Source organism: Chenopodium quinoa, unplaced genomic scaffold (assembly GCF_001683475.1).
Source record: "Chenopodium quinoa cultivar QQ74 unplaced genomic scaffold, ASM168347v1, whole genome shotgun sequence".
NCBI classification, from domain to species: Eukaryota; Viridiplantae; Streptophyta; class Magnoliopsida; order Caryophyllales; family Amaranthaceae; genus Chenopodium; species Chenopodium quinoa.
In genome coordinates, this window is record NW_018743732.1 from 326,903 (window position 1) to 350,024 (window position 23,122).

Sequence of the window (23,122 nt, forward strand, 5' to 3'; positions counted from 1 at the left end):
GGAAAAAAAATTGTTCCATGAAATAAGGGTACGCTGCAGCCAGGCAGCGCAAATTAGGAACCCTCTATTTGAAGAAAACAAAATCCTGTCTAGCGGCGGCGAACGACAGTGTGCGAGAACATCTCAACCTCATTCATTCTCCATTTCCGAAACTATCGCCGCCGAAATGACGGTCGGAGGTGTGACATTCTCGTCGGATAATCTTGTTAAGAAGTCGCCCAATGACAGGCGTTTATACAGATACCTTCGACTTCATAATGGTCTTTGTGCTTTGCTTGTTCATGATCCTGAGATTTATTCTACTCCTGATGTTGATGATAATGGTGATGGTTCTGAGGAGGATGACGATGATGACGACGAGGAGGATGATGATGATGAAGATTACGACGACGATGAGGAAGATGATGAAGAAGATGATGAAGAAGAAGATGAGGATGATGATGAAAGTAGGAAGGAAAAGGGGAAGAAAGCTGCTTCTCAAACTAAAAAGGTTTTAATTTGATTTAATTGAATTGGGTTTTGAATTTGTTAAATGTGGATTGAATTGGGTTTTGAATTAGTTAAATGTGGATTGAATTGGGTTTTAAATTGGGTTTTAATTTGTTAAATGGGGATGGTTTATTTTGTGGAAATTGATGTTGCAGGCTGCAGCAGCAGTTTGTGTTGGGATGGGGAGCTTCTCTGATCCCTATGAAGCACAGGGTCTTGCTCATTTTTTAGGTATGAACTACTCCTATAAAATATTGCTGTAATTTTTATGGTTTTCCTGTTGAATTTGATTGGTTGGTTGGTTTGTTTATATTTGTTCGTAGAGCACATGCTGTTCATGGGTAGTGCTGAGTTTCCGGATGAAAATGAGGTATGCAAGGCCATGTGTGTTTTTGCTTAAACTTTTTGGTTTTACGACTTGTACTGGTGTTGTCGATAGCTTGTAATTCTGTTGCTGATTTATGCCTTGTGCTTGTTGTTTAAGGCACTATAGTTTAGTGACTTTGTTGTTCGATCATCTTCTAATTGCTTACTAGTTTCTGCTGGTATATCATCAGCAACCATCCAATAGTAATTTCGTTGGAGGAGGGATTGGGGAGGCCTGTGTTTAGATTGTATGGAAGATACGTTTTCTCAGTCCACTAAAAGTACGTAGTATTATAGTTCCAAGACTTCAAAATTACAAAATCAATTTATTTGACCAATTAAGCCTAAGTGACTTACTGAACTCACTCATTCTCCTTCTGTACTTCCCGAAACTTTCTTTGTGTTCCACTTGTCAGGTTTCGGCAAAGGACAATTTTACATTTATGTACAAACCATTGAAGCTGATTTTTAACTGGTAACTGAAAAAAATTATAGGGGAGTTTGGATTTTGGAATTCCTAATCAACATCAATAATATCTTTGCAGTCTCATTGATGTCTGCAGCTCATGGTTGCTGACAGTAGACTTGATAAATGAGAACTTGCTGACCAGCTACGTTGCCTTCCCAGCTTGGCATTATTGTTGTCTTCCCAACTAGGCATTATCGCTGCCTTCCCAACTTGGCATTACACTCTGAAATGGTGTATTGGAAATAGATAGAATGATGGGTGTTTTTAGGAACAAGGGACATGGGGATTGTGGGTATGTTTCTTGCTATATAAGGATCCCAAAGCTTCTCATTTCAGCTTAGTATATGCTAGTTAAATGGTTGATAAAAACTTATAATACATTGATTTTGTGTATATCCGTACACTTTTTTGTGTCATCATTCCCAGATGGACAATCACATTGTTGCCTCATGATATACATATATGTTTAAAGTTATGCTCTACTGGAGGTTATCCATTCTTTTCCTATTTTTTTTATTAAGCAAACAAATCTTCCCTTGTGTTTAAAATCTTGCTGCCTTTGCATTGACTTTTCCTGCCTTAGTATGATAGTTACTTGTCCAAGCACGGGGGTTCATCAAATGCATACACAGAGGCAGAGCATACTTGCTATCATTTTGATGTCAAGCGAGAGTTTCTCAAAGATGCCTTGAGAAGGTTAGAACCCTTTGCTCTCTTATATTCCTCATTGCTGCTTTAAGTCAGCTAATTATAATTCACACTGCCGCTGAAAGTTATGGGTTTAATATTCAATAAATAAATGCTGTTTGATTAATTAATTCATTGTGCATGCTTGCATTGCTCAATTTATTGTATGCAAGTCTAGTGAAGATTATGGAAAAAAGGTCTAGCTGTGCTTATGTATCTGACTGCTTATTAGGGTTTAGGCCATTAGTGACACTTTGGTACCTTATTATAAATGAGCAGAATTTATTTGATGGTATCAAAGAGGGTTTACTCCTTTGTATTCTATGCATATGGATAGGAATGCAAGTATGTCTGCATGTTTGATTTTGTACAAAAGAGGGCAATTTTAGGAGAGCAAATAAACTTGCAATTATTTATCTTTGTATTCAAGATGTGTTGGTATCCAATTGTCTAACAAGAGACACTTTGGGGTCACTATGAGAGTGTCTGTGGTACTGATACCTAGTTGATCCCTACACAAGAAATTAGGGTTGTAGAATTTTATTCCTTTTTCTGCTAACAACACAAAGTGACAATTTTCCCAATGTACACATACACCTCATTTAGTAACTAATGTAGAGGTGGTTTGGTAGAGCCATATAAATATGACTTTTAGAATATAAGTGTAAAGCTCAACCTATAAATGTTATTTTTGCGACATATGTTTGGGACATATACAATTATACACGGGTACAAAGGATCAGTTTTGTTTATTTCCTCTCCAAACTCGATCTTCTTCCTGTCCATATAGACAGTCAGTTGCCAACAGAAATATTTGAATAAAAGACTTAGCGTCATTGTGGCAAAGATAAAAAAAAATGGTAATACATTGGTTGATTTTGTTAATTGATTGACTTTATAATTATTTTTTTTCTAGCTTTACTTGTTTGATTGATTTCATCATCCTTCTTTCATGGTTCATATAGTGACTTACTTCAACTCTTTATTTTGTCTTACATACCTTAATGACTTTAACTTGGTATTGACCTCGTACATTACCCTTTCATTATCAGTTTGACATTTTCCATCAACAACATATTCGTAAAGGAAACTTGTAATTTGAGAGGGAAAGAGAAGCAGCAGTTTTGCAATGTATGCTCACAAATGCGCTTGAGATAAGAATTTTAATTTTAATTAGAATTAGCAGACAAGTCTATGTATGTGTTAAAAACATATGTAGCAAGTCTTTTGAGGCCCGTTTAGTATCATTTCTAGTTTTCAGTTTTTTGGTTTTTACATTGTAAGAGTCATATAATATGAATTGTATTTTTAACTTAATATTAGTCCTACTTATACATTTATACTAATCATCTAAATTTTGAAAACCGACAACAAAAATGTGGAAACTACTTTTTTTTGGTTTCCAAATTATTATTATTTTTTTATTTTTTTGCCTATATATGTGTCTAAAAGCCACGGGGATAACAAACAAGAAATCAAAAGCGATAACAAACAAGCCGCCTTTAATTTTGGATTATGTTTAAAAGCCACAGGGATATTAGAACAGTGTCCCCACGTCTGAAATTTTTAGCCTATATATGTGTCTACTTGCCTATACTATACCTGTACTTACTCCCATTATGTCTAAGTGAGCAACATAGAGTTTCTCTATTACTTATGAAAAAGATTCAGCTCTTTCTTATGTTTTAAAAGTAGTTAACTGCTAGCCTCTGGAGATTCCAAAAAAAAAAAAAAAAAAAAAAAAAACTGCTAGCCTCTGGGATATTCTTATTTGAAAGAAAGTGATAATGTTTGCAGTATGTTATTTCTTTTGCCATGTGGGTCCTGTCTTTTTTTTCTTTTTCTTTTTTTTTTCCAGTTAGTGTTCGTTGAGCTGGATAATTAGATTTTCTAATACTACTGCTAAATGATTGCGATTCTTGAATGATAATATCTTGATTAGCTATTTGATTCTTGCAGTAACTCTTCTTTTGTATTCTAGATTTTCTCAGTTCTACATCTCACCTTTAGTGAAAAATGAAGCCATGGAGCGAGAGGTACTGGCAGTTGATTCAGGTAAATTAATGATTTGCCATCGTTTCAAGATATTGCAGAGTTTCTTATTTTTCTTTCTATATTCATTCTCTGTGCTGCTATCACAATTTTCTTTCTTGTATTTTTTATTTAGAGTTTAACCAAGCTTTGCAAAGTGATACTTGTCGTCTTCAACAACTCCAGTGCCATACTTCTGTGCCGGGTCATCCTTTTAACAGGTTCTTCTGGGGTTAGTTTTTTATTCTCCCTTGCCTGTGTCTTCCTTGTCTGTGTTCCTTTCTTTTTAGTTGACATAGGTTTTATTTATTTATTTATTTTTTTTATTTGAGAACAGGGAACAAGAAGAGTTTGTATGATGCCATGGAAAAAGGGATTGATTTGCGACAAAGGATTATGAAGATGTATGAAGATAACTACTGTGGTGAAATTATGAAATTAGTCATCATTGGTGGAGGTAAAGCTTTTGCTTTTTCTCTCATGTAAATTATGTTTAGGTCTCCTGTAAAAGCTGTAATAAAACTGAATTAGCGTTAGGAAAAACAGAGAAACAGTGCTGCTGGTTGTCAGTTGTACTGTAGTGTTTAGTGCAGTATACAGTTATAGAGGAGAAAATTACAGGTACATCAAAGATGTATATTCTTCAGACCGTCACCAGAGGTCTTTGATTTTGGTTTATGGTACTTCATTGACCCCTAAATTTTTCATCTGATATGTTCTGTAGTCCTTTTGTCCATTCTAATGGAAGGAGAAGGTAAACAGGACCTAAGACATTTTGGATTTACCCCCATCATCGCCACTGTTAATTTTCTTAGGTTGTCAACCTTCTTCACAAATAGTTTATGTATCATGATTACACTATTTTAAAATGTAGAACAAAAGGGGAAAGGTTGTAATAAAACATTAGTGGTTCTTTCAAAATTAGCAACCATGTTGGTGCATAATTATTTATAAAGTACAAAATCATTAAATGATACATGGTGCAATTCCAACTCTTGACATATCCTTGGTGCAATACAATAAGGTTACCTCATGGATTGTCCTTATTTAATATTGAGAGAATAAAAAAATATGTTTTTGAAAAATTGGAACAATTATAAGAGAACATCCATTCAAGTATATCAATGTACAACTTCACCTTTGAATTAATTGTTTATCTCCAACCCTGTTATGGCTGTCTAGTCTTAATCTTGTAGAAAATTGAGGTTATATGACTTATATCTAGGCTTTAAATATTAGGGTAATATACTGCTATAGCCTTATACCCTTATAAGGGTTAGTCTTGAGTTCTCTTTCCTTGAAGAGTGCCTCTCTTGCATAGGGAGTTACTCGAACAGTCTTTTGCTTACCTAATAGACAATTTAGGGGTAATCTGCGGCATTTTCTTTGGGATCTGGTAATTAAGAGTGCTTCTTGGAAAATTGATGTGTGGAGAAGAGGTTTTTTATTTTTTTATTTTTTATTTGTGCTGTGGGGTCATCTAACCTTTCTGTCTTGTCTATCTGTCCTATGCTGAACTTTATCTTTTTTAGTACTTCACCACCCTTTTAAGGTGATTTCTTTCTAAATCAGGTTTCGTGTGACATAATGATTGGTGGACTATGCTGTGTAGCTAATTGTCTGTATTAGCATCGCCTTCTTTTTTTTAAACCCTTGATAAGGGATAATAGGCAGATAATTCATACTCCGTAGGTGTTGTAGCAAGAAATTAAGGATATATGGGTGTATTCTCTCTCTCTTTAATTAACTATGCTTCTTTCCAATGTTGCAGAGTCGCTTGATGTACTGCAGAGTTGGGTCCTTGAATTGTTTAGTAACGTGAAGAAAGGCCCTTCCTCTGGACTGGAGATTAATCATGAAGGCCCTATCTGGAATGCTGGCAAGCTATACAGACTGGAGGCTGTTAAAGATGTTCACATCCTTGAGTTATCATGGAAACTGCCATGTCTTCGCAAAGACTATCTGAAGAAATCTGAAGATTACTTGGCTCATCTAATAGGACATGGTAAGGATTTGATGTGTTATACTTTTGACTGATTATTGTGATAAGAAAATGATTTGATTTTTTTGGTTGAACAAGTCTCTGAGCTCAAATTGCTCAGCTTGTGAAAGTTGAGATTTGTGTTGACACATTTGTTAAAAGAATTTTGCTGGTATAAACATTTTATAGATCTTTTAAATCAAGATTACATCAACTCTTTTCTCCTGTTATGAAGATTATTAATTTCAGCTCTTTGTTGCTTTTTTGTCGCTTTTGGCAAATTTTCCAACTGTCTTTCTAGGAAATATGCCAGTTCCCCTTTCTTTCCTCGTTTTCTAGTTGCAGATGAAGAGTATAAATGACTTGTTTAATCGATCCATTTATTAGACAAGGAATTCAGTTATTTATGTCTTATTTTGTTACAGAGGGTAGTGGAAGCTTGCATTTCTTTTTGAAGAGTAAAGGATGGATAACATCCATATCAGCTGGTGTAGGAGATGATGGAATGCAACGATCTTCTCTAGCCTATATATTTGGCATGTCTATATACCTTACTGACTCTGGATTGGATAAGGTTCTGTTTTTTCTTTGCAAGTTTTAACCTTTGTCTTTGTTATGTTCTGCCCTCATGTTATCATTGGTCTTGCCATTTTCTGATGTTTCCCCTTTTTCTTCTTACTTTGCATGGCAATATCAAATTAGCAGATCTATGAGATTATTGGATTTGTATATCAATACCTCAAACTACTGCGCCAAGCTCCTCCTGAAGATTGGATATTTAAGGAACTCCAGGATATTGGAAATATGGAATTTATATTTGCTGAGGAACAGCCTCAAGATGATTATGCTGCTGAACTTGCAGGTTTCGCTACTGGCAATTTTATCTTCTAATTGCTATTTATGTTTGATTTTGTATTGTAAATGTTTTTGAAGGTGTCTTTCCTTTAATCCTCCAATTTAAGAATTTACTGTCTCAACATTTGAATCCATATTTGAGGCCTACACCTTTATGTCTGTATCCATGAATCATAGACATTTTGTTTCGAGCATTCCGACAATTTTATTTATTTATTTAATTTTATTTTTTGAAAATTTTGGTTTAGGTAAGTTGAAATGTACTCCCCTGGCATTTTGGAAAGATTTTTTTTTTATATAAATAAAGTGGTTTTTTTTTTTTTTTTTTTTCTTTTTTTTTTTTCCTACTGTTTTACACACCTGCAATGGTTTTATAGATGATATTTATCTGTTTACTTTAGTAGTGTACCATTATGTACAGGTCCATTTATCACGTGTTATACGAGGCTCACTTCTTGAAGAACTATGAAGTGATCACATATGTGGTGATTTATCAGTTTCTTGATCCAAAGGCACGTTTACAGCAAAATAAAATAAAGTTGTGAACATTGCAATTGCGGGTATCATTATGTGTATCTGTTATGGTCATGGTTTCCACTGTTGTCATTTTCTTGGAAGCAACCAATCTATCATTGAACCATTTGCAGTAAACTTAACTTGCTTGACATTCCTAGAGTCTGTTAACTTTGTTTACGTCCTGACCTACCTAGATTCTTACTGTGCCGAGTGCCGTTGTTATTATGTGATTAATAACTATATGCCTTCTTTATTAAGTTCATGAGCAAGTGGGTAATTTAAATCTTCATGTATGCCTTCTTTTTTTTATTGCAGCAAACTTGCTTGTATATCCACCGGAGCATGTTATCTATGGTGAATATGCATTTGAAGATTGGGATGCTGAAAAGATAAAATTCATTCTTAATTTCTTCGTCCCAGACAATATGAGGGTTGACATATTATCCAAGTCCTTTGGCAAATCTGGAGGTATATAGACATCCTTCCTTTATGGACAAATGAGCGCATTCATTATTTGTCCTGTTGCTTTTCTGGGATATTTTTCTGCTCATGTTTTAAAGTTTTATATTGTTTGATTTTAATAATGAAAATTGAATGAAAGGCTTGGTTTAAGTCATTTAACTCATCATTTTTTATTTCTTGGCTGTAGATGTCTTGTGTGAGCCATGGTTTGGAGCAAGATACACTGAAGAAGATATTGCTTCATCTATGATGGATTTGTGGAGGGACCCTCCAGCAATAGATGGATCTTTGCATCTGCCTGGAAAGAATGATTTCATTCCAGTTGACTTCCCTGTGCATGCTGATAGTGTGTCTGAAGATTTTGTTGGTGGATCTTATCCAAGATGTATACTTGATGAAGTATCAATGAAACTCTGGTTCAAGCTTGATAAGACCTTTAAACTTCCACGAGCAAATACATATTTCCGTATCAATTTGAAGGGTGCTTATGCAAGTGTGCGAAGCTGTCTCTTGACCGAATTGTTTGTTCTTCTTCTGAAAGATGAGCTGAATGAAATTATTTATCAGGTTAGTCTTATTGTACTATTGAAGTTCTGTTATGTTATTTCTGTATGTATAAATTTCACTTTCCTGGATTGTGGAGTTCAAGTTTTCTTACGTCAAGGAAAAATTATAAGAGCTTATATTATTTATTTATTATTTATTTATCACGTTTTTACTACTCTTTGAAACTTTCTTAAAGTTTATTCTTGGTACTCTTTTAAAAGTCTCTTAAATTTTACTTGAATGTCCTTTCTTTTTCTCACTTTACAAACTTTTTTTCAAACTTTTTCGACTTGTTATCTTGTTAAGCCATTTTTTTTCCGGACGGTTCCTTATGATGATTCACGTTAACCGACCCCAAATCTTTTTGGGACTAAGGCGTTGTTGTTGTTGCCCGCGGGGGGGGGGGGGGTGGTGGCGGGGGGTTGTTATTGCTATGCATAAGAATCTCTGAGTAATATGCCTCTTAATATCTGTATATGGAAATTTTATCATCATCAATTGTATTGTTTATTTCCTCTCTGTTACAAAGGATCCATCCCTATTTTTCTTTATGGGACCTCTGATTGCTTTGTGTTCTTTTGTTTTTTAATGTACTGGTTTCCTTGCTGTTGCCTGAGATTTTGTAGTTTTTATAAGTAGTCTACAATGTTGAAGCTTGAAGTTTATTTTTATCTCTCTATTTTATGACATAATGAGTATATTTGAATATTTTTTTATATGTATTAGGTAGTTGCTTGCTTAAAAAGCAATCTGTGATATTGTATATTTGCTTTCATTGAGGTTGGGAACCTTCAGGCTGAGAAGAGAGAAATTTTGATGAAAAATGTGTCAAGGAAGTTGCAATTCTTTCAAAAATGGCAAAAAGTAGAAATGGACTAGATTTTTTAATAATTTTGTTTATGAAAATTGATGAGTCAAGAGTCTCAAGACTGCTTAGAGTAAGTTAGCAAATAGATATTGACTGCTTATTGTGGGTGATGTTGGTCTATAATACTGTGATGTTAGTATTTAATCTCATCAGTGAGCTAAGAAGGCCTATTAAGGATCCAATTTTATCAGTCAGCCAAGAGCGGAGACTCGGAGAGCCACACCTATTGTGGGTTCTCTGACTATCAGACAACATTATGTGGAACCAGCATTCTTGCTCTTGTTGGAATAGAATCTTGAAAGTCATAAATGGGAGATCCTCAGTTCCAAGAGAACATACTTGAATCTTATATATTACAGAATTATGAATAGGAGAACCTAAATGTGTGCCAAAGAGTGAATATTTTTGAAGTTCTTTGCCTCTCTTCTTGTTAAACTCCACTTAACTTTGTCCTAGCAAGCTTTCCAAAATTCCAGCATACCCTACTTTGTCCTTGATGTGGGCAGATATTATGAAGATTTCAAGTACTAATGTAGAAATTAGATAATGAAAATATTGAGAGATATTACCTTGAGGTGATCAGATACTTGTACGACACTGGTGGATGAGGCTTATAGGCAGACAGATAAGTTGCACACTGTAAAGGGTGTGAACTGCCCCTTATGGTTGTTCAAGATTGTTTTACCTTTTATGCTCAAGGAAGTGAAAAGTTTGAAGTTTATTGGGAGAGAAAGTGCAAGGTTGTAGAAATTATTGGCATAGAGAATTGATAGCGTTCGTACTCTAAATAATGTGAAATTTCTAGAGTCATAATGTGTTTGGTATTTTTAATCAATCTAGGCCGCAAGCCCCACCAAGCTTGGTTTGAGCTAGGGGACATCCTTTAGATGCACCTAGTCATTGGCTATCTTTTATCCAATATACATGCAGATGTTGCTCAGATATAAATGACTCCTGGCTGTGTTTATTTATGCTCAGGCTGTTTAGCTAATGCCAAGGTGCTCAAATTCAGCCTTTCCACAAATTTTCATGTATCTTTCTTGTTAGATATTGAATGATTATGATTTGGTCAACCAAATGAACTTATAGCTCAAGGTTATGATTGCCATTTTTCCTCAGAAGTCTTCCTGTGCTCAGCTCCGGAGGTCAATTCTCTCCTATCTTATGGAAATTGAGGTGGTGAATGGGTTGGGCCTTGGGCTCAATCTAGAAAACTGGCTTTTTTTTTTTTGTTGGGGGGAGGAGGGGGTGTGCATTAATAAGCTAAATGTATACTTCTGATCTGATTTTGTGAGACTTAATGCATAATGTCATTTATTTTTGTTGATGGCAGGGTTTTAACTCTTTACTTGATGGCTTTCTTGACTTGTTGAGAATTATGATTTCAGTCCTTCTGTATTTGATATAAACACGTTTTCTTTGTATGTAGGCTAGCATAGCCAAATTAGAAACTTCAATATCTGTTTATGGCGATCAACTTGAGCTAAAGGTTTACGGTTTCAGTGAAAAAGTTCCGCTTTTACTTTCAAAGATATTGGCTGTAGCAAAATCTTTTTCACCGAAAGAGGATCGATTTAAGGTGAGATTTCTGGTTCGTTTACCCTTGCACAGTTACACACTTACACCCCTCCCTAAATAAAGAAAAGAGAAAAAGTCAATGCAGATTGAAAGTTCTCTTTTTGGACTGAATTGGGAGTTTGCATATTAATACTTAATTAATTACGATGTATTCCTGGAATTTTGTAGGTCATTAAAGAGAACATGGCGAGGAATTTCAGGAACACAAATATGAAGCCTTTAAACCATGCATCATATCTGAGATTGCAAATCCTATGCAAAACTTTTTGGGAGGTGGACGAGAAGCTACAGTGCTTAGCTGATTTGTCCCTTGCTGAGTTGCAGGCTTTCATTCCAGAGCTTCTTTCTCAGGTATGAAACTGTGAATGTCTGGTAATTATTTTATTTTTATTGCCCTCCAATTTATATCACAAGATGTTTGTCTAAAGTTGTGCAAAATTGAACGTGTACCGAGATAAAAAATAAGGTTAATGACTAAAATACTTTCGGCACTAAATATTGCATAGAGTGGTACAAGAGGAGAAGTGAAGGGGTAAATTGCAAAATTTCTTTATTTTTCTATAACCCTTTATTTCCTGAAGCAAAAGAAAATCTGTTATCTTCTTTTACAAGGCATGAAAAGGATTACTTTAGGTAGAAAAGATACTGGTAACACATTGATAGGGCTGTAAGACTGTTGTTCATGTACAAAAGGAGGATTAGATGACTTAAAGCATGGACTATCATTCTCTAAATCCCTTGTACTATTATGCTTGATTTAGATCTACGAAATTTGAAAAAAAAAAATAATTAAGTATTGTGAACTGCAGTCTGCTGCACAGATGTCCCCTAAAAATGTATTTGACATTCAGAAGCTTTTTGGTGAAAGATCCAGTGCTTTGATTGCTTCCATGAACCAATCACAGAATAGACCACTCAAGAATTCTGCTCTCTTTTCTCCAAAGCTTTTTATGTGGCTTAAAACTAAAACTAGCTCATACCAAAGAGAATTTTACAAAGGACATAAGAGGTGGTGAACTAATATCTGACAAATAAGCAATATTTTTTTGATATACATCCCAATTTCAAACTCTAGACGGTATGTAAGACCAGGAAAGAAAGTTCTGTTTCCTGTAGTTTATGCATATGAATCTAATGAAAGGCTAAAACTATTTGTGTACTTGTATTTGCATTGCAGTTTTTTTATTTTTTATTTTTTATTTTTTTTTATCTGTAAATACTTATGATATTCTCACAGATATGGGCCTGTTTGGTTTACCTTATTTTTTGCTTATCTGAACTTTTCTTTTCTGATCTGAATTTATTTTTTCAAATCTGATGTGACTATCTGATTTGACTCAACTTTGACCTTATATGTCCGCTAATCTATAAGGAGAAATTATATCAAGTGGGGTTTGGTTAGATTTGTAATAATGTGTATTCTATTAATATGTAATTTTTAAAAAAAAATTCATCACGAAATTATTAATATTAGCAATAAAGAAACCACACATAAAATGATTATGTCAAAACTTATTTTTTCTGATTAGAACTTATTTTTTCTTATCTAATCTGAAATAAGTGAAAAATAAGGTGAAGTAAACATAGCCTTATGATCTGAAATTTGCAGACAATTTTTGCATTAGCAAGCAACATTCTTTAATTTTTAAGTTTGGGTCCTATGGGAGTACTAATTTGGCCACCTGGCCATTATTATTTTTTCTGCAGTTATATTTTGAGGGTCTCTGTCATGGTAATTTACTAGAAGAAGAAGCCATCAATGTGTCAAAGATAATTCATAGCTACTTTTCGGTACCCGCAATTCCTGTGGAGATGAGGCATAAAGAACAAGTTTTGTGTCTTCCTTCTGCAGCAAACCTTGCTAGAGATGTCCGTGTAAAAAATAAGCTGGAAGTAAACTCTGTGATTGAGGTATGTTAGACTTGGCAGTACTTATTAGTGTCTATATATATATTGTGGGGTTTCTCATGCTATCTTGTGGGTATGTGCTTCAGCTTTATTACCAAATTGAGCCAGAAAAGGCTGTGGATTCACTTAAGCAGAAAGGCTTCTCTGATTTGTTTGATGAGATTGTGCAAGAGCCATTTTTTAATCAGCTAAGGTAGGTTATCATGCTTAAGTGATATTAGGCATTTCTGCAAGTATTTATTGTCGTAGCATATCTGCTTTGAGGTGCATTCCTGGCTTGGTTTAAATCTTGTTACCGTCTATGTCATGTCATTTGACTTCTCCTTTTATTTGCCTTGTTTTGATTGGGATATAGGACAAAGGAGCAGCTTGGTTATGTTGTTGAATGCAGCCCACGGACTACATACCGTGTCTTTGGTTTTTGCTTCTGCATTCAATCTTCCGAGTATAACCCCTTATATTTGCAAGGAAGGATTGATAACTTCATCAATGGCGTGAAGGACATGCTGGTAAGAAAGCTTTTTCAGGCTTCTCAGCTATGTTTATCAAGTAGTCTGGTGTTTAAATAAAGTATTTTATATATATATATATATATATATATATATATATATATATATATATATATATATATATATATATATATAACAGAAGTCACCCTTCATTTCCCTTTCCCCCTGTTTTGCTTCTTTGATTTTTCATCACTCATCTGCCTGCTCTATTCTTCCTTCGCATCTGTGTTATAGTTTTTGGTTAGAAAAATGTTAAATTGTTTGAAAGAACAAGTGTTTTTTATCATCAAGATTGAAGAATTTTTTTTTCAAAATTTAATGGAGGGCAGTTATAATTCTATACAAGCTCTCTCTGTTGCAGCTTTGTGGATTCATCCATCCCAGTCTTTATTTTGAAGCTTATATTGTTCTGTAGATGACAAAGTTAGAGCTTCGAAACTAGCCTGACTTGTGTTACTCTTTTTTTAAAAATATATATTGATCTTTCCTCTAAACCATATGCTCGACCTATTTCTGTTTCGGAATGGTAATTGATTTTCTGATGAAGTTGTTTTATTAAAATGGTGTGTGGAGGTTGTAGTCTGTGATAAATTGATATTACAAATTATAGAAAGCATAGGAACTAACTCTATGCTTGGATAGAGAGAAATGGAGGAAAAGGAAGAGAAGAGAAAAGGAAAAATGCATCATCCTTTGTTTGGATATTTAATGCCAAGAGGGAAGGGGAGGGATTGGAAGGATCCATTTTCCTTCCTCTTTAATAAACCAAATCCTTCTGTTGTTTGGAGAGACTTGGAAGGAGCGTGGAAGGTCACCTTCTCCATCTCCTCTCCTCACCTCACCTCCCTTCCCCTTTCCTCTTTTTTCAGCCCCTCCCTTTCCCTTCACTATTGTTATCCAATAAAGGAAAGAGGGATTTTTAATATGCGCTTTGTTTGGATAGAAAATAAGGAAGGGGAGGGAAAGAGGAAGGGAATGTTAAAGAAAGGGAGGGGGGGGGGGGGAGGTGAGCTCCATTTCCTCTCCAAATCTCTCCAATTTTGTAGGGATTATGCTTATTTAAAGAGAGAGGGAAAATGGATCCCTCCCTCTCCTTCCCCCAATCATTTACCCAAACAAGAGAGTTTGTCCTCCGCCTTTTCTCTTCCCTTCTTTTCCTTCCATTTCCTTCTATCCAATCAAAGTGTAGCGAAGTACAACGATAAAGGAATATGAATTACATCAACGAAGGAAAGAGGGATTTTTAATATCTGACTGATGAAGTTTGATCACATAAGCTCTAAGCATTGAGAGGCTTAGACTTTCTCCAAACAAGGAATAAACATTTCTTTTTCATAATGCCTCTTCTCACCTCTTCATTTCCTTATAAAAATCACAGCTTTTCTACTCATCTCTCAAAAGTTCCCAGCCATCTTCCTTTTTCAACAGAATTACTGTGACTTACCTTTATTACCAGTGTCCCTATGCCTGGCATACAGTCATTACATAAACATTTAAAGGTGGTTGGTCAGGTTATAATCGAGCTTGGTAGAGGGTGGTTTTTTATTCACTTTTGTGTCAAACCAAAATTTAGTCTATTTTTGGGTCAAAAAAATTGTTGAAGACCCTAAATATTTGGGAAAAAACTGATCGGGTTTTCATTTTGGGTAAAATAAGCCATAATCCAAAGCATGCTCAGGTTTGACAGTTTCTTTAAACATATGAGTTAAACCGCTTGGATTATCTGTAACTGTACTGACATGTTTCTGCATTGAGAATTTTGCTCAACATGGCAACTCACTGAATTGTAATAATGATTATCTGGGCATTCTGTTATTCTAATATCATTATTTTCGATTGCCTTGGTTGTGTTGCAGGAAGGACTTGATGATGGATCCTTTGAGAGCTACAAAAGCGGGTTAATTGCAAAATTACTTGAGAAAGATTCATCGTTGTCATGTGAGACTAGCCGGTTATGGAATCAAATTGTAGATAAGAGGTATGCCATTTCACATTTATGCTGATATTTGTAGATGTTCTTTGTGAAACGGGGCAGTGGTACTCATACCTTGAACATGCTCTGAGCTATGGGAGCGAATGCTCTAAGATTCATTTTCCTTCAACAGTTTACAGCACTCTGTATTCACTTTTTTTAATGGTTATTTGACATGCAAAATGGTCAATCTTCAGGTATATGTTCGATTTTTCAGAAAAGGTGGCAGAAATCGTGAGGAATATTAATAAAAGTGACTTAATTGACTGGTTTAGTAAATATTTCCGGAAGGAATCCCCCAAGTGCCGGAGGCTTGCTATCCGAGTTTGGGGTTGCGACACAGACTTAAAAGAGGCTGAAGCACAGGGCAGGTCTGTGGAAGTCATTGACGACTTTGCTGCATTCAAAACATCTTCCAAGTTCTATGCAAGTATTTGTTGAATAAACTGGCATCAAACATGATGAAGCATTTGTCGACTGGGAGTCTCATATTAGCTTTCAGTCAGGTGCTGAAGATGAGGTTGAGGTCTTGTGTATGGTAGTGAATATGCACAGGAATGTGAGGGTAAAATTGGGCTCAGAAGCAGGGGCCTTGCCAATGCGCTCCATCTTTCCTTTCACTGCTTTGCATAGCTATGCAGAGGGTCCTGACCATCCAGAGAGAATGGTTCTTGTACTGTGAACTATACAGGATTTCAGAGCTTCCTGTACTATTTGCTTGAAACTTCGGACAGGCTACCTCATATATTACTTAAGAAGCAGAGTTAGGACTTTGTTTTTGATGGGAGTAATATAAAATTTTGAGGTGTTAATGGAGGTGTACAACGCATTTGTTAAATATGCTATTTTATCATTGGTTAATCTGAAAAATTTAAACCATAAAACTTCAACAATTTTTCCTTATTGATATATATATATATATATTATATATATATATATATTTTTTTTTTTTTTTTCTTTAGAATAATTCGTTTGTTTGCTTTTTCTAATCCCTTCCTCAATATCATGGCAAGAGGTGTTTTGCAACTATAAAGAAATTGAGGAAGTGTTTATCTAAAAGAAGACATTATGCATAAACGCTGGTCAAAGATATCACAGCATATCACAAGTTCTAATAAAGGGATTATGTCACAGCAATCCTAAATGAGATAATATCAAGGAGAATTAATTCTTGATATCAAAGAGGATTTTTGATATTATCTTCCAAGTATAAGTAGCCAATAAACTAATATTGTATCTTTCTTCTATATCTGAAACTCTTAATTCGCCCTAATTTTCACTTAAACAAAAAAGCTTCGGCCTTTTACTCCCTAGGCAGGCCAGAGCTGAAGACCTCTTGTTTCAGCTAGTCGAAAACCATTTGCTCAACTCCTCCAAAGAATTCAAAGGCCTTACTTCCCACCAAAAGAAACAATTTACCACGATATCGAATTGAAATTGAAATATATAAATGTGTATTGAGAACATATTAAACTTGAAAATTTTTATACTCCAATTCGTATATAGATACGAAATACTCCTACTTACGTAGGACATGACAATTTAAGCTAGAACTATGACATGCAATTAGCCAATTCACTCTATTACAACACACCCACTCTGAAACTGTCTAAATCGTACGGCATTGTCCCAACCAAAATTCACTCCTCTTCTGCACTTTCCAGTAGGGGTGAGCAAACCGGGTACCCGGTCAAAATTTTAAGATCCGGACCCGGAATTGGTTGGGACCGGGTCCTAAAATTTGGAGCCGGAATTGGAACCAGTACAACCGGGTCCTAAAATTTAGGAATTGGAATTGGTTCCACCGGGTACCGGTTCCGATCCCGATTCCGGGTACCCACTTATATATATAAGTGTTGAAATATAATACAAATTATAATATTTTTTTTGGTGTATTTTTACTTTTAGCGTTTAATACTTATATTTTTATATACATTAAGCTATTTTAATTATATTAAATATTAATATTTTTTTTACTAATTAGTTACGTTCAAATATTTTTGTTTTTTAAATATATTTTGTACAATATATGTTGGGTAACCGGTATAGTAGAGCAGAGAGAAAAATCTAGAAGTTCTAGGATTTTGTTTGATAGTGGGTTGAGTGTTTTATAAGCAATTGGGTTAGAAAAAAATGGGTTGTACATAACTCTTTAGTTTCTTAAAAACAAAAACAATCCACATACTAGGTACCGGGTCCAAAATTTTAGGATTTGAAACCGGAACCGGTTACAACCGGGTCCGAAATTTTGGACCCGGTCCCGAAACCGGTGAGACCAATTCTGGGTCCGGACCCAGCGGGTCTTAACCGATTCCGGGTCCGATACCGGGTACCCTGAATCTTTGCTCACCCCTACTTTCCAGTTGACAGTCATAACACCAAATTCCATACGAAACTATTTTCTAATTTTAGAAACTAAATCAATTTAGGGTTCTTCTTCCTCTTTCTATCCGACTCAAATCTTCTTTTGAAAATTCCTTACGTAAGACTAAGTTCATCCCCGATTACACTCTTCTCTCAATTCTCTGAAACTATTTCCAAACAAATGATCAAATGCCATTGATGTATTCCATTCATTTATTCAAAGCAATTTAGGATAAATTAATGATGATGGTGCAAAAGCAACATAATTTATTAGTTCTGTGGCTAGCAATAGCATTTTTAATTCAGGGCCTGTCTTAAATACTTTAGAGACCCTGTTTTTTTTTTTTTTTTTTTTTTTTTTTTGTGTGGAATCTAGGGTTTATCGTGACTTTAATTGTGTCAGTATGGTCAATTTAGGGCTCTACTAGGGTGGATTACTGAACTTTTAGCACTCGTATATCAGTTTTCGAAAAGCTCAATTGTTGTACTCTGCTTTTGTCGAATTTCAGGGAAAAAGAGGAGATAGAGAAGAAGAATGGAGGTAATCAGTTATGTGAGACAATGGGGAGGCGTGGGATTTATCAGAAGAAAAGCCCTCAGAAATTGAAGGAAGAAGCTTATAATTTCAGTGTTTTCTGCTGAGGTTTAAATTTTAATATGACCCGAGTAATTTTGATTTGCATGTTTATTTTTGAGTTTGGTTTCTGAATATTTGAAATTTTGAGTATATATATTAACTTCACAATGTGTTACCAATTAAGATTATTATAAATAAAATAGACATAATTTAACTAAAAAATTACATTCGTATATTATGTACATAGCCTAATAATTTATCTGTTCCAAGGAAGCTGTGAAGAAGTGCCTTCTTTAGTAATGTTAGTGAGAATTGAAAGCTTAATGCCTGAAAATTTTCTTTTCCTATTTAAAAATATCAGGATGGCTGTTGCTATGCTTGTCAAGAGACATGCTGATGGATTGCTACCTACTGATGACTACAACATTGAGCTTGAGGATCAAATAGGGCAGAAGCTTAATATGGGTTCTGACAGATCAAAGGTATGTGTTCGCTGATTGCAAGCTACTGTATGCACCATCTGGAAGTCTCTCTTTAGTTTCAATTGTTGAGAAGCAACGCATGTGCGGAATTGCCTTATATTTTGTATATGAGGGAAATAATGATGGGTCTTATGCTGCATACAAAGGGAAGCAGCTAATGAGAGCACAGCAATACAAAGAGGCATTAGAGGCGCTTGAAATGGGAGAGGTTAGTGGCAGCACGTCAATGTGGGGAGTTTATTGTTAATAAGAAATTATTTTGTCAGACATTCGATTTTTTGTGTAACTCTTTTTTGAATATGATGTTCTTAACACGAGATCCATTGTGTTTTTCAGAAAGCCTTTTCTCTCTGTGACTCTAAACTCATAGAGGTATTAGTCATTCCTTTTCTCCCCGGGTTTTTTTATTCTTGCTTTCAAGTGGTATCTTACAGAGATTTATTCTGCATATCTGAGTGTATCTGGTTATCTGCTTTCTTCTTTCTGTCTGTTGCAGTTTAATATGTGCATGCTTATTCAATGGTTTATATTCACAGTGTATTGACATTGTTCCAATCCTTCAAATTGACATGGTGTGGACGTGTGTGCTATTTTATGCTTCGGGACATCAACTTGCTCACGTTGGCTGGTGAGCATATTGCAAAAGCTAGAGTAGGTATTGAGCATATTGCAAAAGCTAGAGTAGGTATTGAGCATATTGCAAAAGCTAGAGTAGGTATTGAGATCTTCAGAGTAGTCGTAGCCCAAAGACTGCATTGTAGGTTACATCCTTCTGTTTTCATATTTTGTAGTTTGTCTGGAGATGGGAAAGAATGACTGCTGCATAATTCTATTTTTGTTTGGTTCCTCCTAGATATTTGAGGTTAGATCTCTTGAAAGGTGTGGCAGCTTTTCACTGTGGCAAATTGGATGAATCCAGAGAAGCTTTGACATCTGCCAAGGCAAGATATATTGCAAGGTATGGAACAATCAGTTCTATATTGTGTTCTTTAAGATTATCATGAGTGGCTCACCTCCTTTAAGAGAGGGATTTTAAAGTGATGTTCAAGTGGTCATTGCTGCCAGAAAAGTGAGCATTCCTCTCTTTATATCCATCATGGTTTCTCCAGGTTTATATTCAAAATATGTATCATTTAAACTCCAAGTTTACAACATAATTGGTGAGTCCTTGTGATAAGTATTACAGAAATGGTAAATAATTAAGCTAAAACTCGTAACAGCCTTCTAATTTCTAGCTTTTAGAATGTGAATAATCTCCATCATGGTTTCTCTAGGATGTCATTCAGTAATATATATAAAGTTCCAAGTCTACAACATAATTGGCTAGTCCTTGTGATAATCGTTACAATATTGTAGGCGTTGGTTTGGATAATCAAGCTAAAACATAAAAATTTGAGAAACATGAGCTTGAGCTCGCTTTCTAATCCCCAGACCCCAGCTCTTAGAATATAATGCAGACACCTAATAACTTTTTAAATTTAATCTCGGTATTGGAGATTGGTATGAGTAACGCGTTTGCTCTTAGTTATAGTCTGCGGGGAATGCTCTTAGTTACAATCTTGGTATTGGAGATTGGTATGAGTAACGCGTTTTTCTTAGTTACAGTCTGCAGGAAAAGCTCTTAGTTACAATCTTGGCATTGGAGATTGGTATGAGTAACGCGTTTGCTCTTAGTTACAGTCTGCGGGAAATGGGGCCTTTCAAGCAGGAAAGCATACAGAAGCAGTTGAACATTAAACTGCAGTTTTGTCATTTAATGTTGAGTCCTGTCCTTTTAGTGCAGTATGTTTTTGCTGATCGAGCTGCAACTTACCCAACATTGGGGATGTTCACTGATGCAATTGCAGAATGCAGTTCAGCAATAGCTTTGTATGAACAATACTTTGAAGGTTTGGACCAATTATATTTGCATTTAGAGCACTAAATCTGTTTTTGGAATAACTTTTTTTATGAGATTTGTTTTACTTGTTAAACTGCAACTCCAACTTACTTGGTTCCTCATGAGGAAACATGAAAGTTTATAACTTTACCTAGCCTTTTGGAGGAACACATATTAAGCCGGTAACATTGGTTATGTGAACTTTCTGATTGACATTGAACGTATTAAGAAATTCAGATCAGTGCCTTTTTTTTTTTTTTTTTTGGCCTGGACAATCTGCTCATATAACTTACTGGCTTCTCAAATAAAACACTTTCTTTTTAATATGTATTTATACTGTTTGAACATTAAAGTAAATAAACACCATGTTGACATAAATAATCAGAAAAGCAGCATGCTTCTTTAATAAGCTTCTTGTCTATGCAGTATACCTTACTTAATCCGAAATTTAGCGCTTTGACTGAGTGATCTACCCAACTTATCTATAAAGCTATATGTAAGTTACAGATATGTACCCAAATAGGTGATGAATTTAGTTCTGTACAAGTAGGTTCTTTTTGCTGTTGTTTTTAAATAGACAACTAGTTTCTTCATTCACTAATGTCAACCATGAATATTTATAATTGTACATTCAAAAAATTAACATTTTGAAATTGAGATGAATCTAACAAGATATCAGATGACTATCTATTTGTTACATATTAAATCATTTGCGGTAGGGAAGTAATATTTTTAGAAATGGTCTTTTACTTAATGTGTAGAAACTAGAAAGAGTATAACTGTGTAGGTTGATGCTCAGGAATTCATTGCTCATCATGGCTTTTACCATAGTATGCAATTTGTAAGCTATGATCAAGTGAGGGAAGTAACTACATATTGACTTTTATCCCTGTCTACTTAATTAATCTAGCTGTTGAAAGTGTTCCAGATATTTGGTACTGTTTACTCTGGCCAATCACTGTATCTAATTAGAGTATTATCTTAACTAAATTAGAGTATTATCTTAACTATGTTGCAGGCAATATCTACAAGAGCCATCTTTTTGAGATGATTAGAGACTATGAGCAGGAAGTGAAAGATCTTGAGAGACTTGTGTCTCTTGTAAGTCCACTCAACTAGGAGCATATTTGCCATTGGGCCTGTAGCTGATCTAAGACAAGCTCGACAATGGCTCTATCAGTTGGAGGAACAGGCTAAAAAGGAATACCTTTAAAGTTGTACCTCATCTTGTAAGTGTTATGAATTTTTCAGTTTGATTTTTTTTATTCTGGTGAACTGGAATTTGGTACTTAATAACATCAGTTTTGGTCTTAATTCTGTTGGCAGGGAGTAGAGCCATCTGTTACAGCAATAAATCTGAAGAAAGCTTATTGTAAAATGTAATCCTGCTCTGAGGCATCATCCTGATAAGGTTTGAGCCTTCGCATTGCTGTTTCACTTGCCATATTTGTATGGCTTGCAATTGACATTAATTTTGCTAATACAGCCTGGTCGATCAGTCATTGCAAGAGCCGAAAGCGGAGATGATGTCCTCTGGAAGGAATAAGCGGAGGGGGACTACAAGGATGCTGAAGTGATAAGCTTTTCAAGATGATTGGCGAGGCATATGCAGTTTTTTCACACCCGGATCAATTTATGATATGTTATCTCAAGCTGATACTAAGATCTATATTAGCATTTTCACTTGTCAGCTGATACTGAAAATGATATTGCTTTTATTATTACCAGTTTTTGGTGTGTGTTTGTTTTGGGAATCGTTTGAGCGTTGCTTGTTTGATAGTTAAATAAAAAAGCATCACTTGTTTTTTGTTTTGATCTTGTAATCATTTGTGACTAGAAACAGATCTCTATTCTTGCGAGAATTAATCGAAATGTTATACGAAATAATTTATGTTTATACCCGTAAAAAATATAGGTCACAAATCATACCAAATCAAATACTGCATTTAACATGAAACTACATGAAATAAAACAACTCAAACAAGAACTAAGTACTTTACAATATCTTTATTATTTATTATATAAGCCAAGGAGTGAGGGGAGACTAAAAAGTTGGTTTCCAAAATATGAATTACTAACAATACCCTCCTTCTCTCTCTTTATAAAAAAAAATTAAAACAACTTAGGCAATAAAAAAATTAATTCTTATACCTTGACAAAATTAGAGAAATGCTATTCACAAATCACAATTGTTGATTGATTGCCTTGAAAAATTAATTAAAGCAATGAAAACGTACAATATTGATAAACGTGCATTGAAATTGGGAAAGACGATCATATATATAGATTAATTTGTGAATATTCCATCAAAAACTATATCTATTATACAAGTCAACTCCAGATAGCATATAAAAACACAAGTTAACCTTACTATCCATATTTTTATTGAAAAAAGAAAAAATAAGTAAAAATTTTATATTCATTAACCAAGGTCTATCTATAAGTTGGTTGATATAATTTTATTTATTTATTTATTCATTTGGAGAAAAATTAGCTTGATTAATTATCAATTCACGTGTATATTTGCTCAGAGTGAAAAATTACACACGTATTGATTTTTTGAAATATAAAGTACCCGTAAGG

At 34.7% G+C, this 23,122-nt stretch overlaps 1 protein-coding gene and 1 long non-coding RNA gene across 7 annotated transcripts; both read left to right on the plus strand.

Annotated features, from left to right (window-relative positions):
* LOC110684645 (nardilysin-like) lies at positions 1 to 16,127 on the plus strand. The gene is made up of 19 exons (XM_021861080.1): positions 1 to 490; positions 645 to 720; positions 813 to 859; positions 1,908 to 2,020; positions 3,993 to 4,066; positions 4,179 to 4,274; positions 4,380 to 4,499; positions 5,814 to 6,047; positions 6,449 to 6,597; positions 6,729 to 6,885; positions 7,710 to 7,862; positions 8,044 to 8,423; positions 10,700 to 10,849; positions 11,017 to 11,199; positions 12,556 to 12,759; positions 12,843 to 12,949; positions 13,112 to 13,265; positions 15,122 to 15,243; positions 15,435 to 16,127. Exons 1-19 carry the CDS (start codon positions 167 to 169, stop codon positions 15,676 to 15,678), a joined length of 3,087 nt encoding a protein of 1,028 aa, XP_021716772.1. The 5' UTR covers positions 1 to 166; the 3' UTR covers positions 15,679 to 16,127.
* A 1,470-nt stretch (positions 16,128 to 17,597) lies between these two features.
* On the plus strand, positions 17,598 to 22,293 carry LOC110684650. 6 transcript variants are annotated; one of them, XR_002503796.1, is made up of 10 exons: positions 17,599 to 17,719; positions 18,111 to 18,244; positions 18,540 to 18,660; positions 18,807 to 18,868; positions 18,997 to 19,032; positions 19,197 to 19,417; positions 19,514 to 20,549; positions 21,558 to 21,768; positions 21,866 to 21,950; positions 22,026 to 22,293. It is a non-coding gene; the product is annotated as an uncharacterized LOC110684650 (long non-coding RNA). The 6 variants fall into 6 exon arrangements; XR_002503797.1 differs by having other exon boundaries at positions 17,601 to 17,719; positions 19,197 to 19,618; positions 20,266 to 20,549; XR_002503794.1 differs by having other exon boundaries at positions 17,601 to 17,719; positions 19,197 to 19,288.
* The last annotated feature ends 829 nt before the right edge of the window (positions 22,294 to 23,122 follow it).

Excerpts from the sequence above, each read along its gene's own strand:
- LOC110684645 (XM_021861080.1), top strand. The coding sequence starts at position 167 with ATGACGGTCGGAGGTGTGACATTCTCGTCGGATAATCTTGTTAAGAAG. Across the intron at positions 8,424-10,699 it reads TGAATGAAATTATTTATCAG|GCTAGCATAGCCAAATTAGA; the intron begins GTTAGTCTTATT and ends CTTTGTATGTAG. Across the intron at positions 11,200-12,555 it reads TTCCAGAGCTTCTTTCTCAG|TTATATTTTGAGGGTCTCTG; the intron begins GTATGAAACTGT and ends TTTTTTCTGCAG.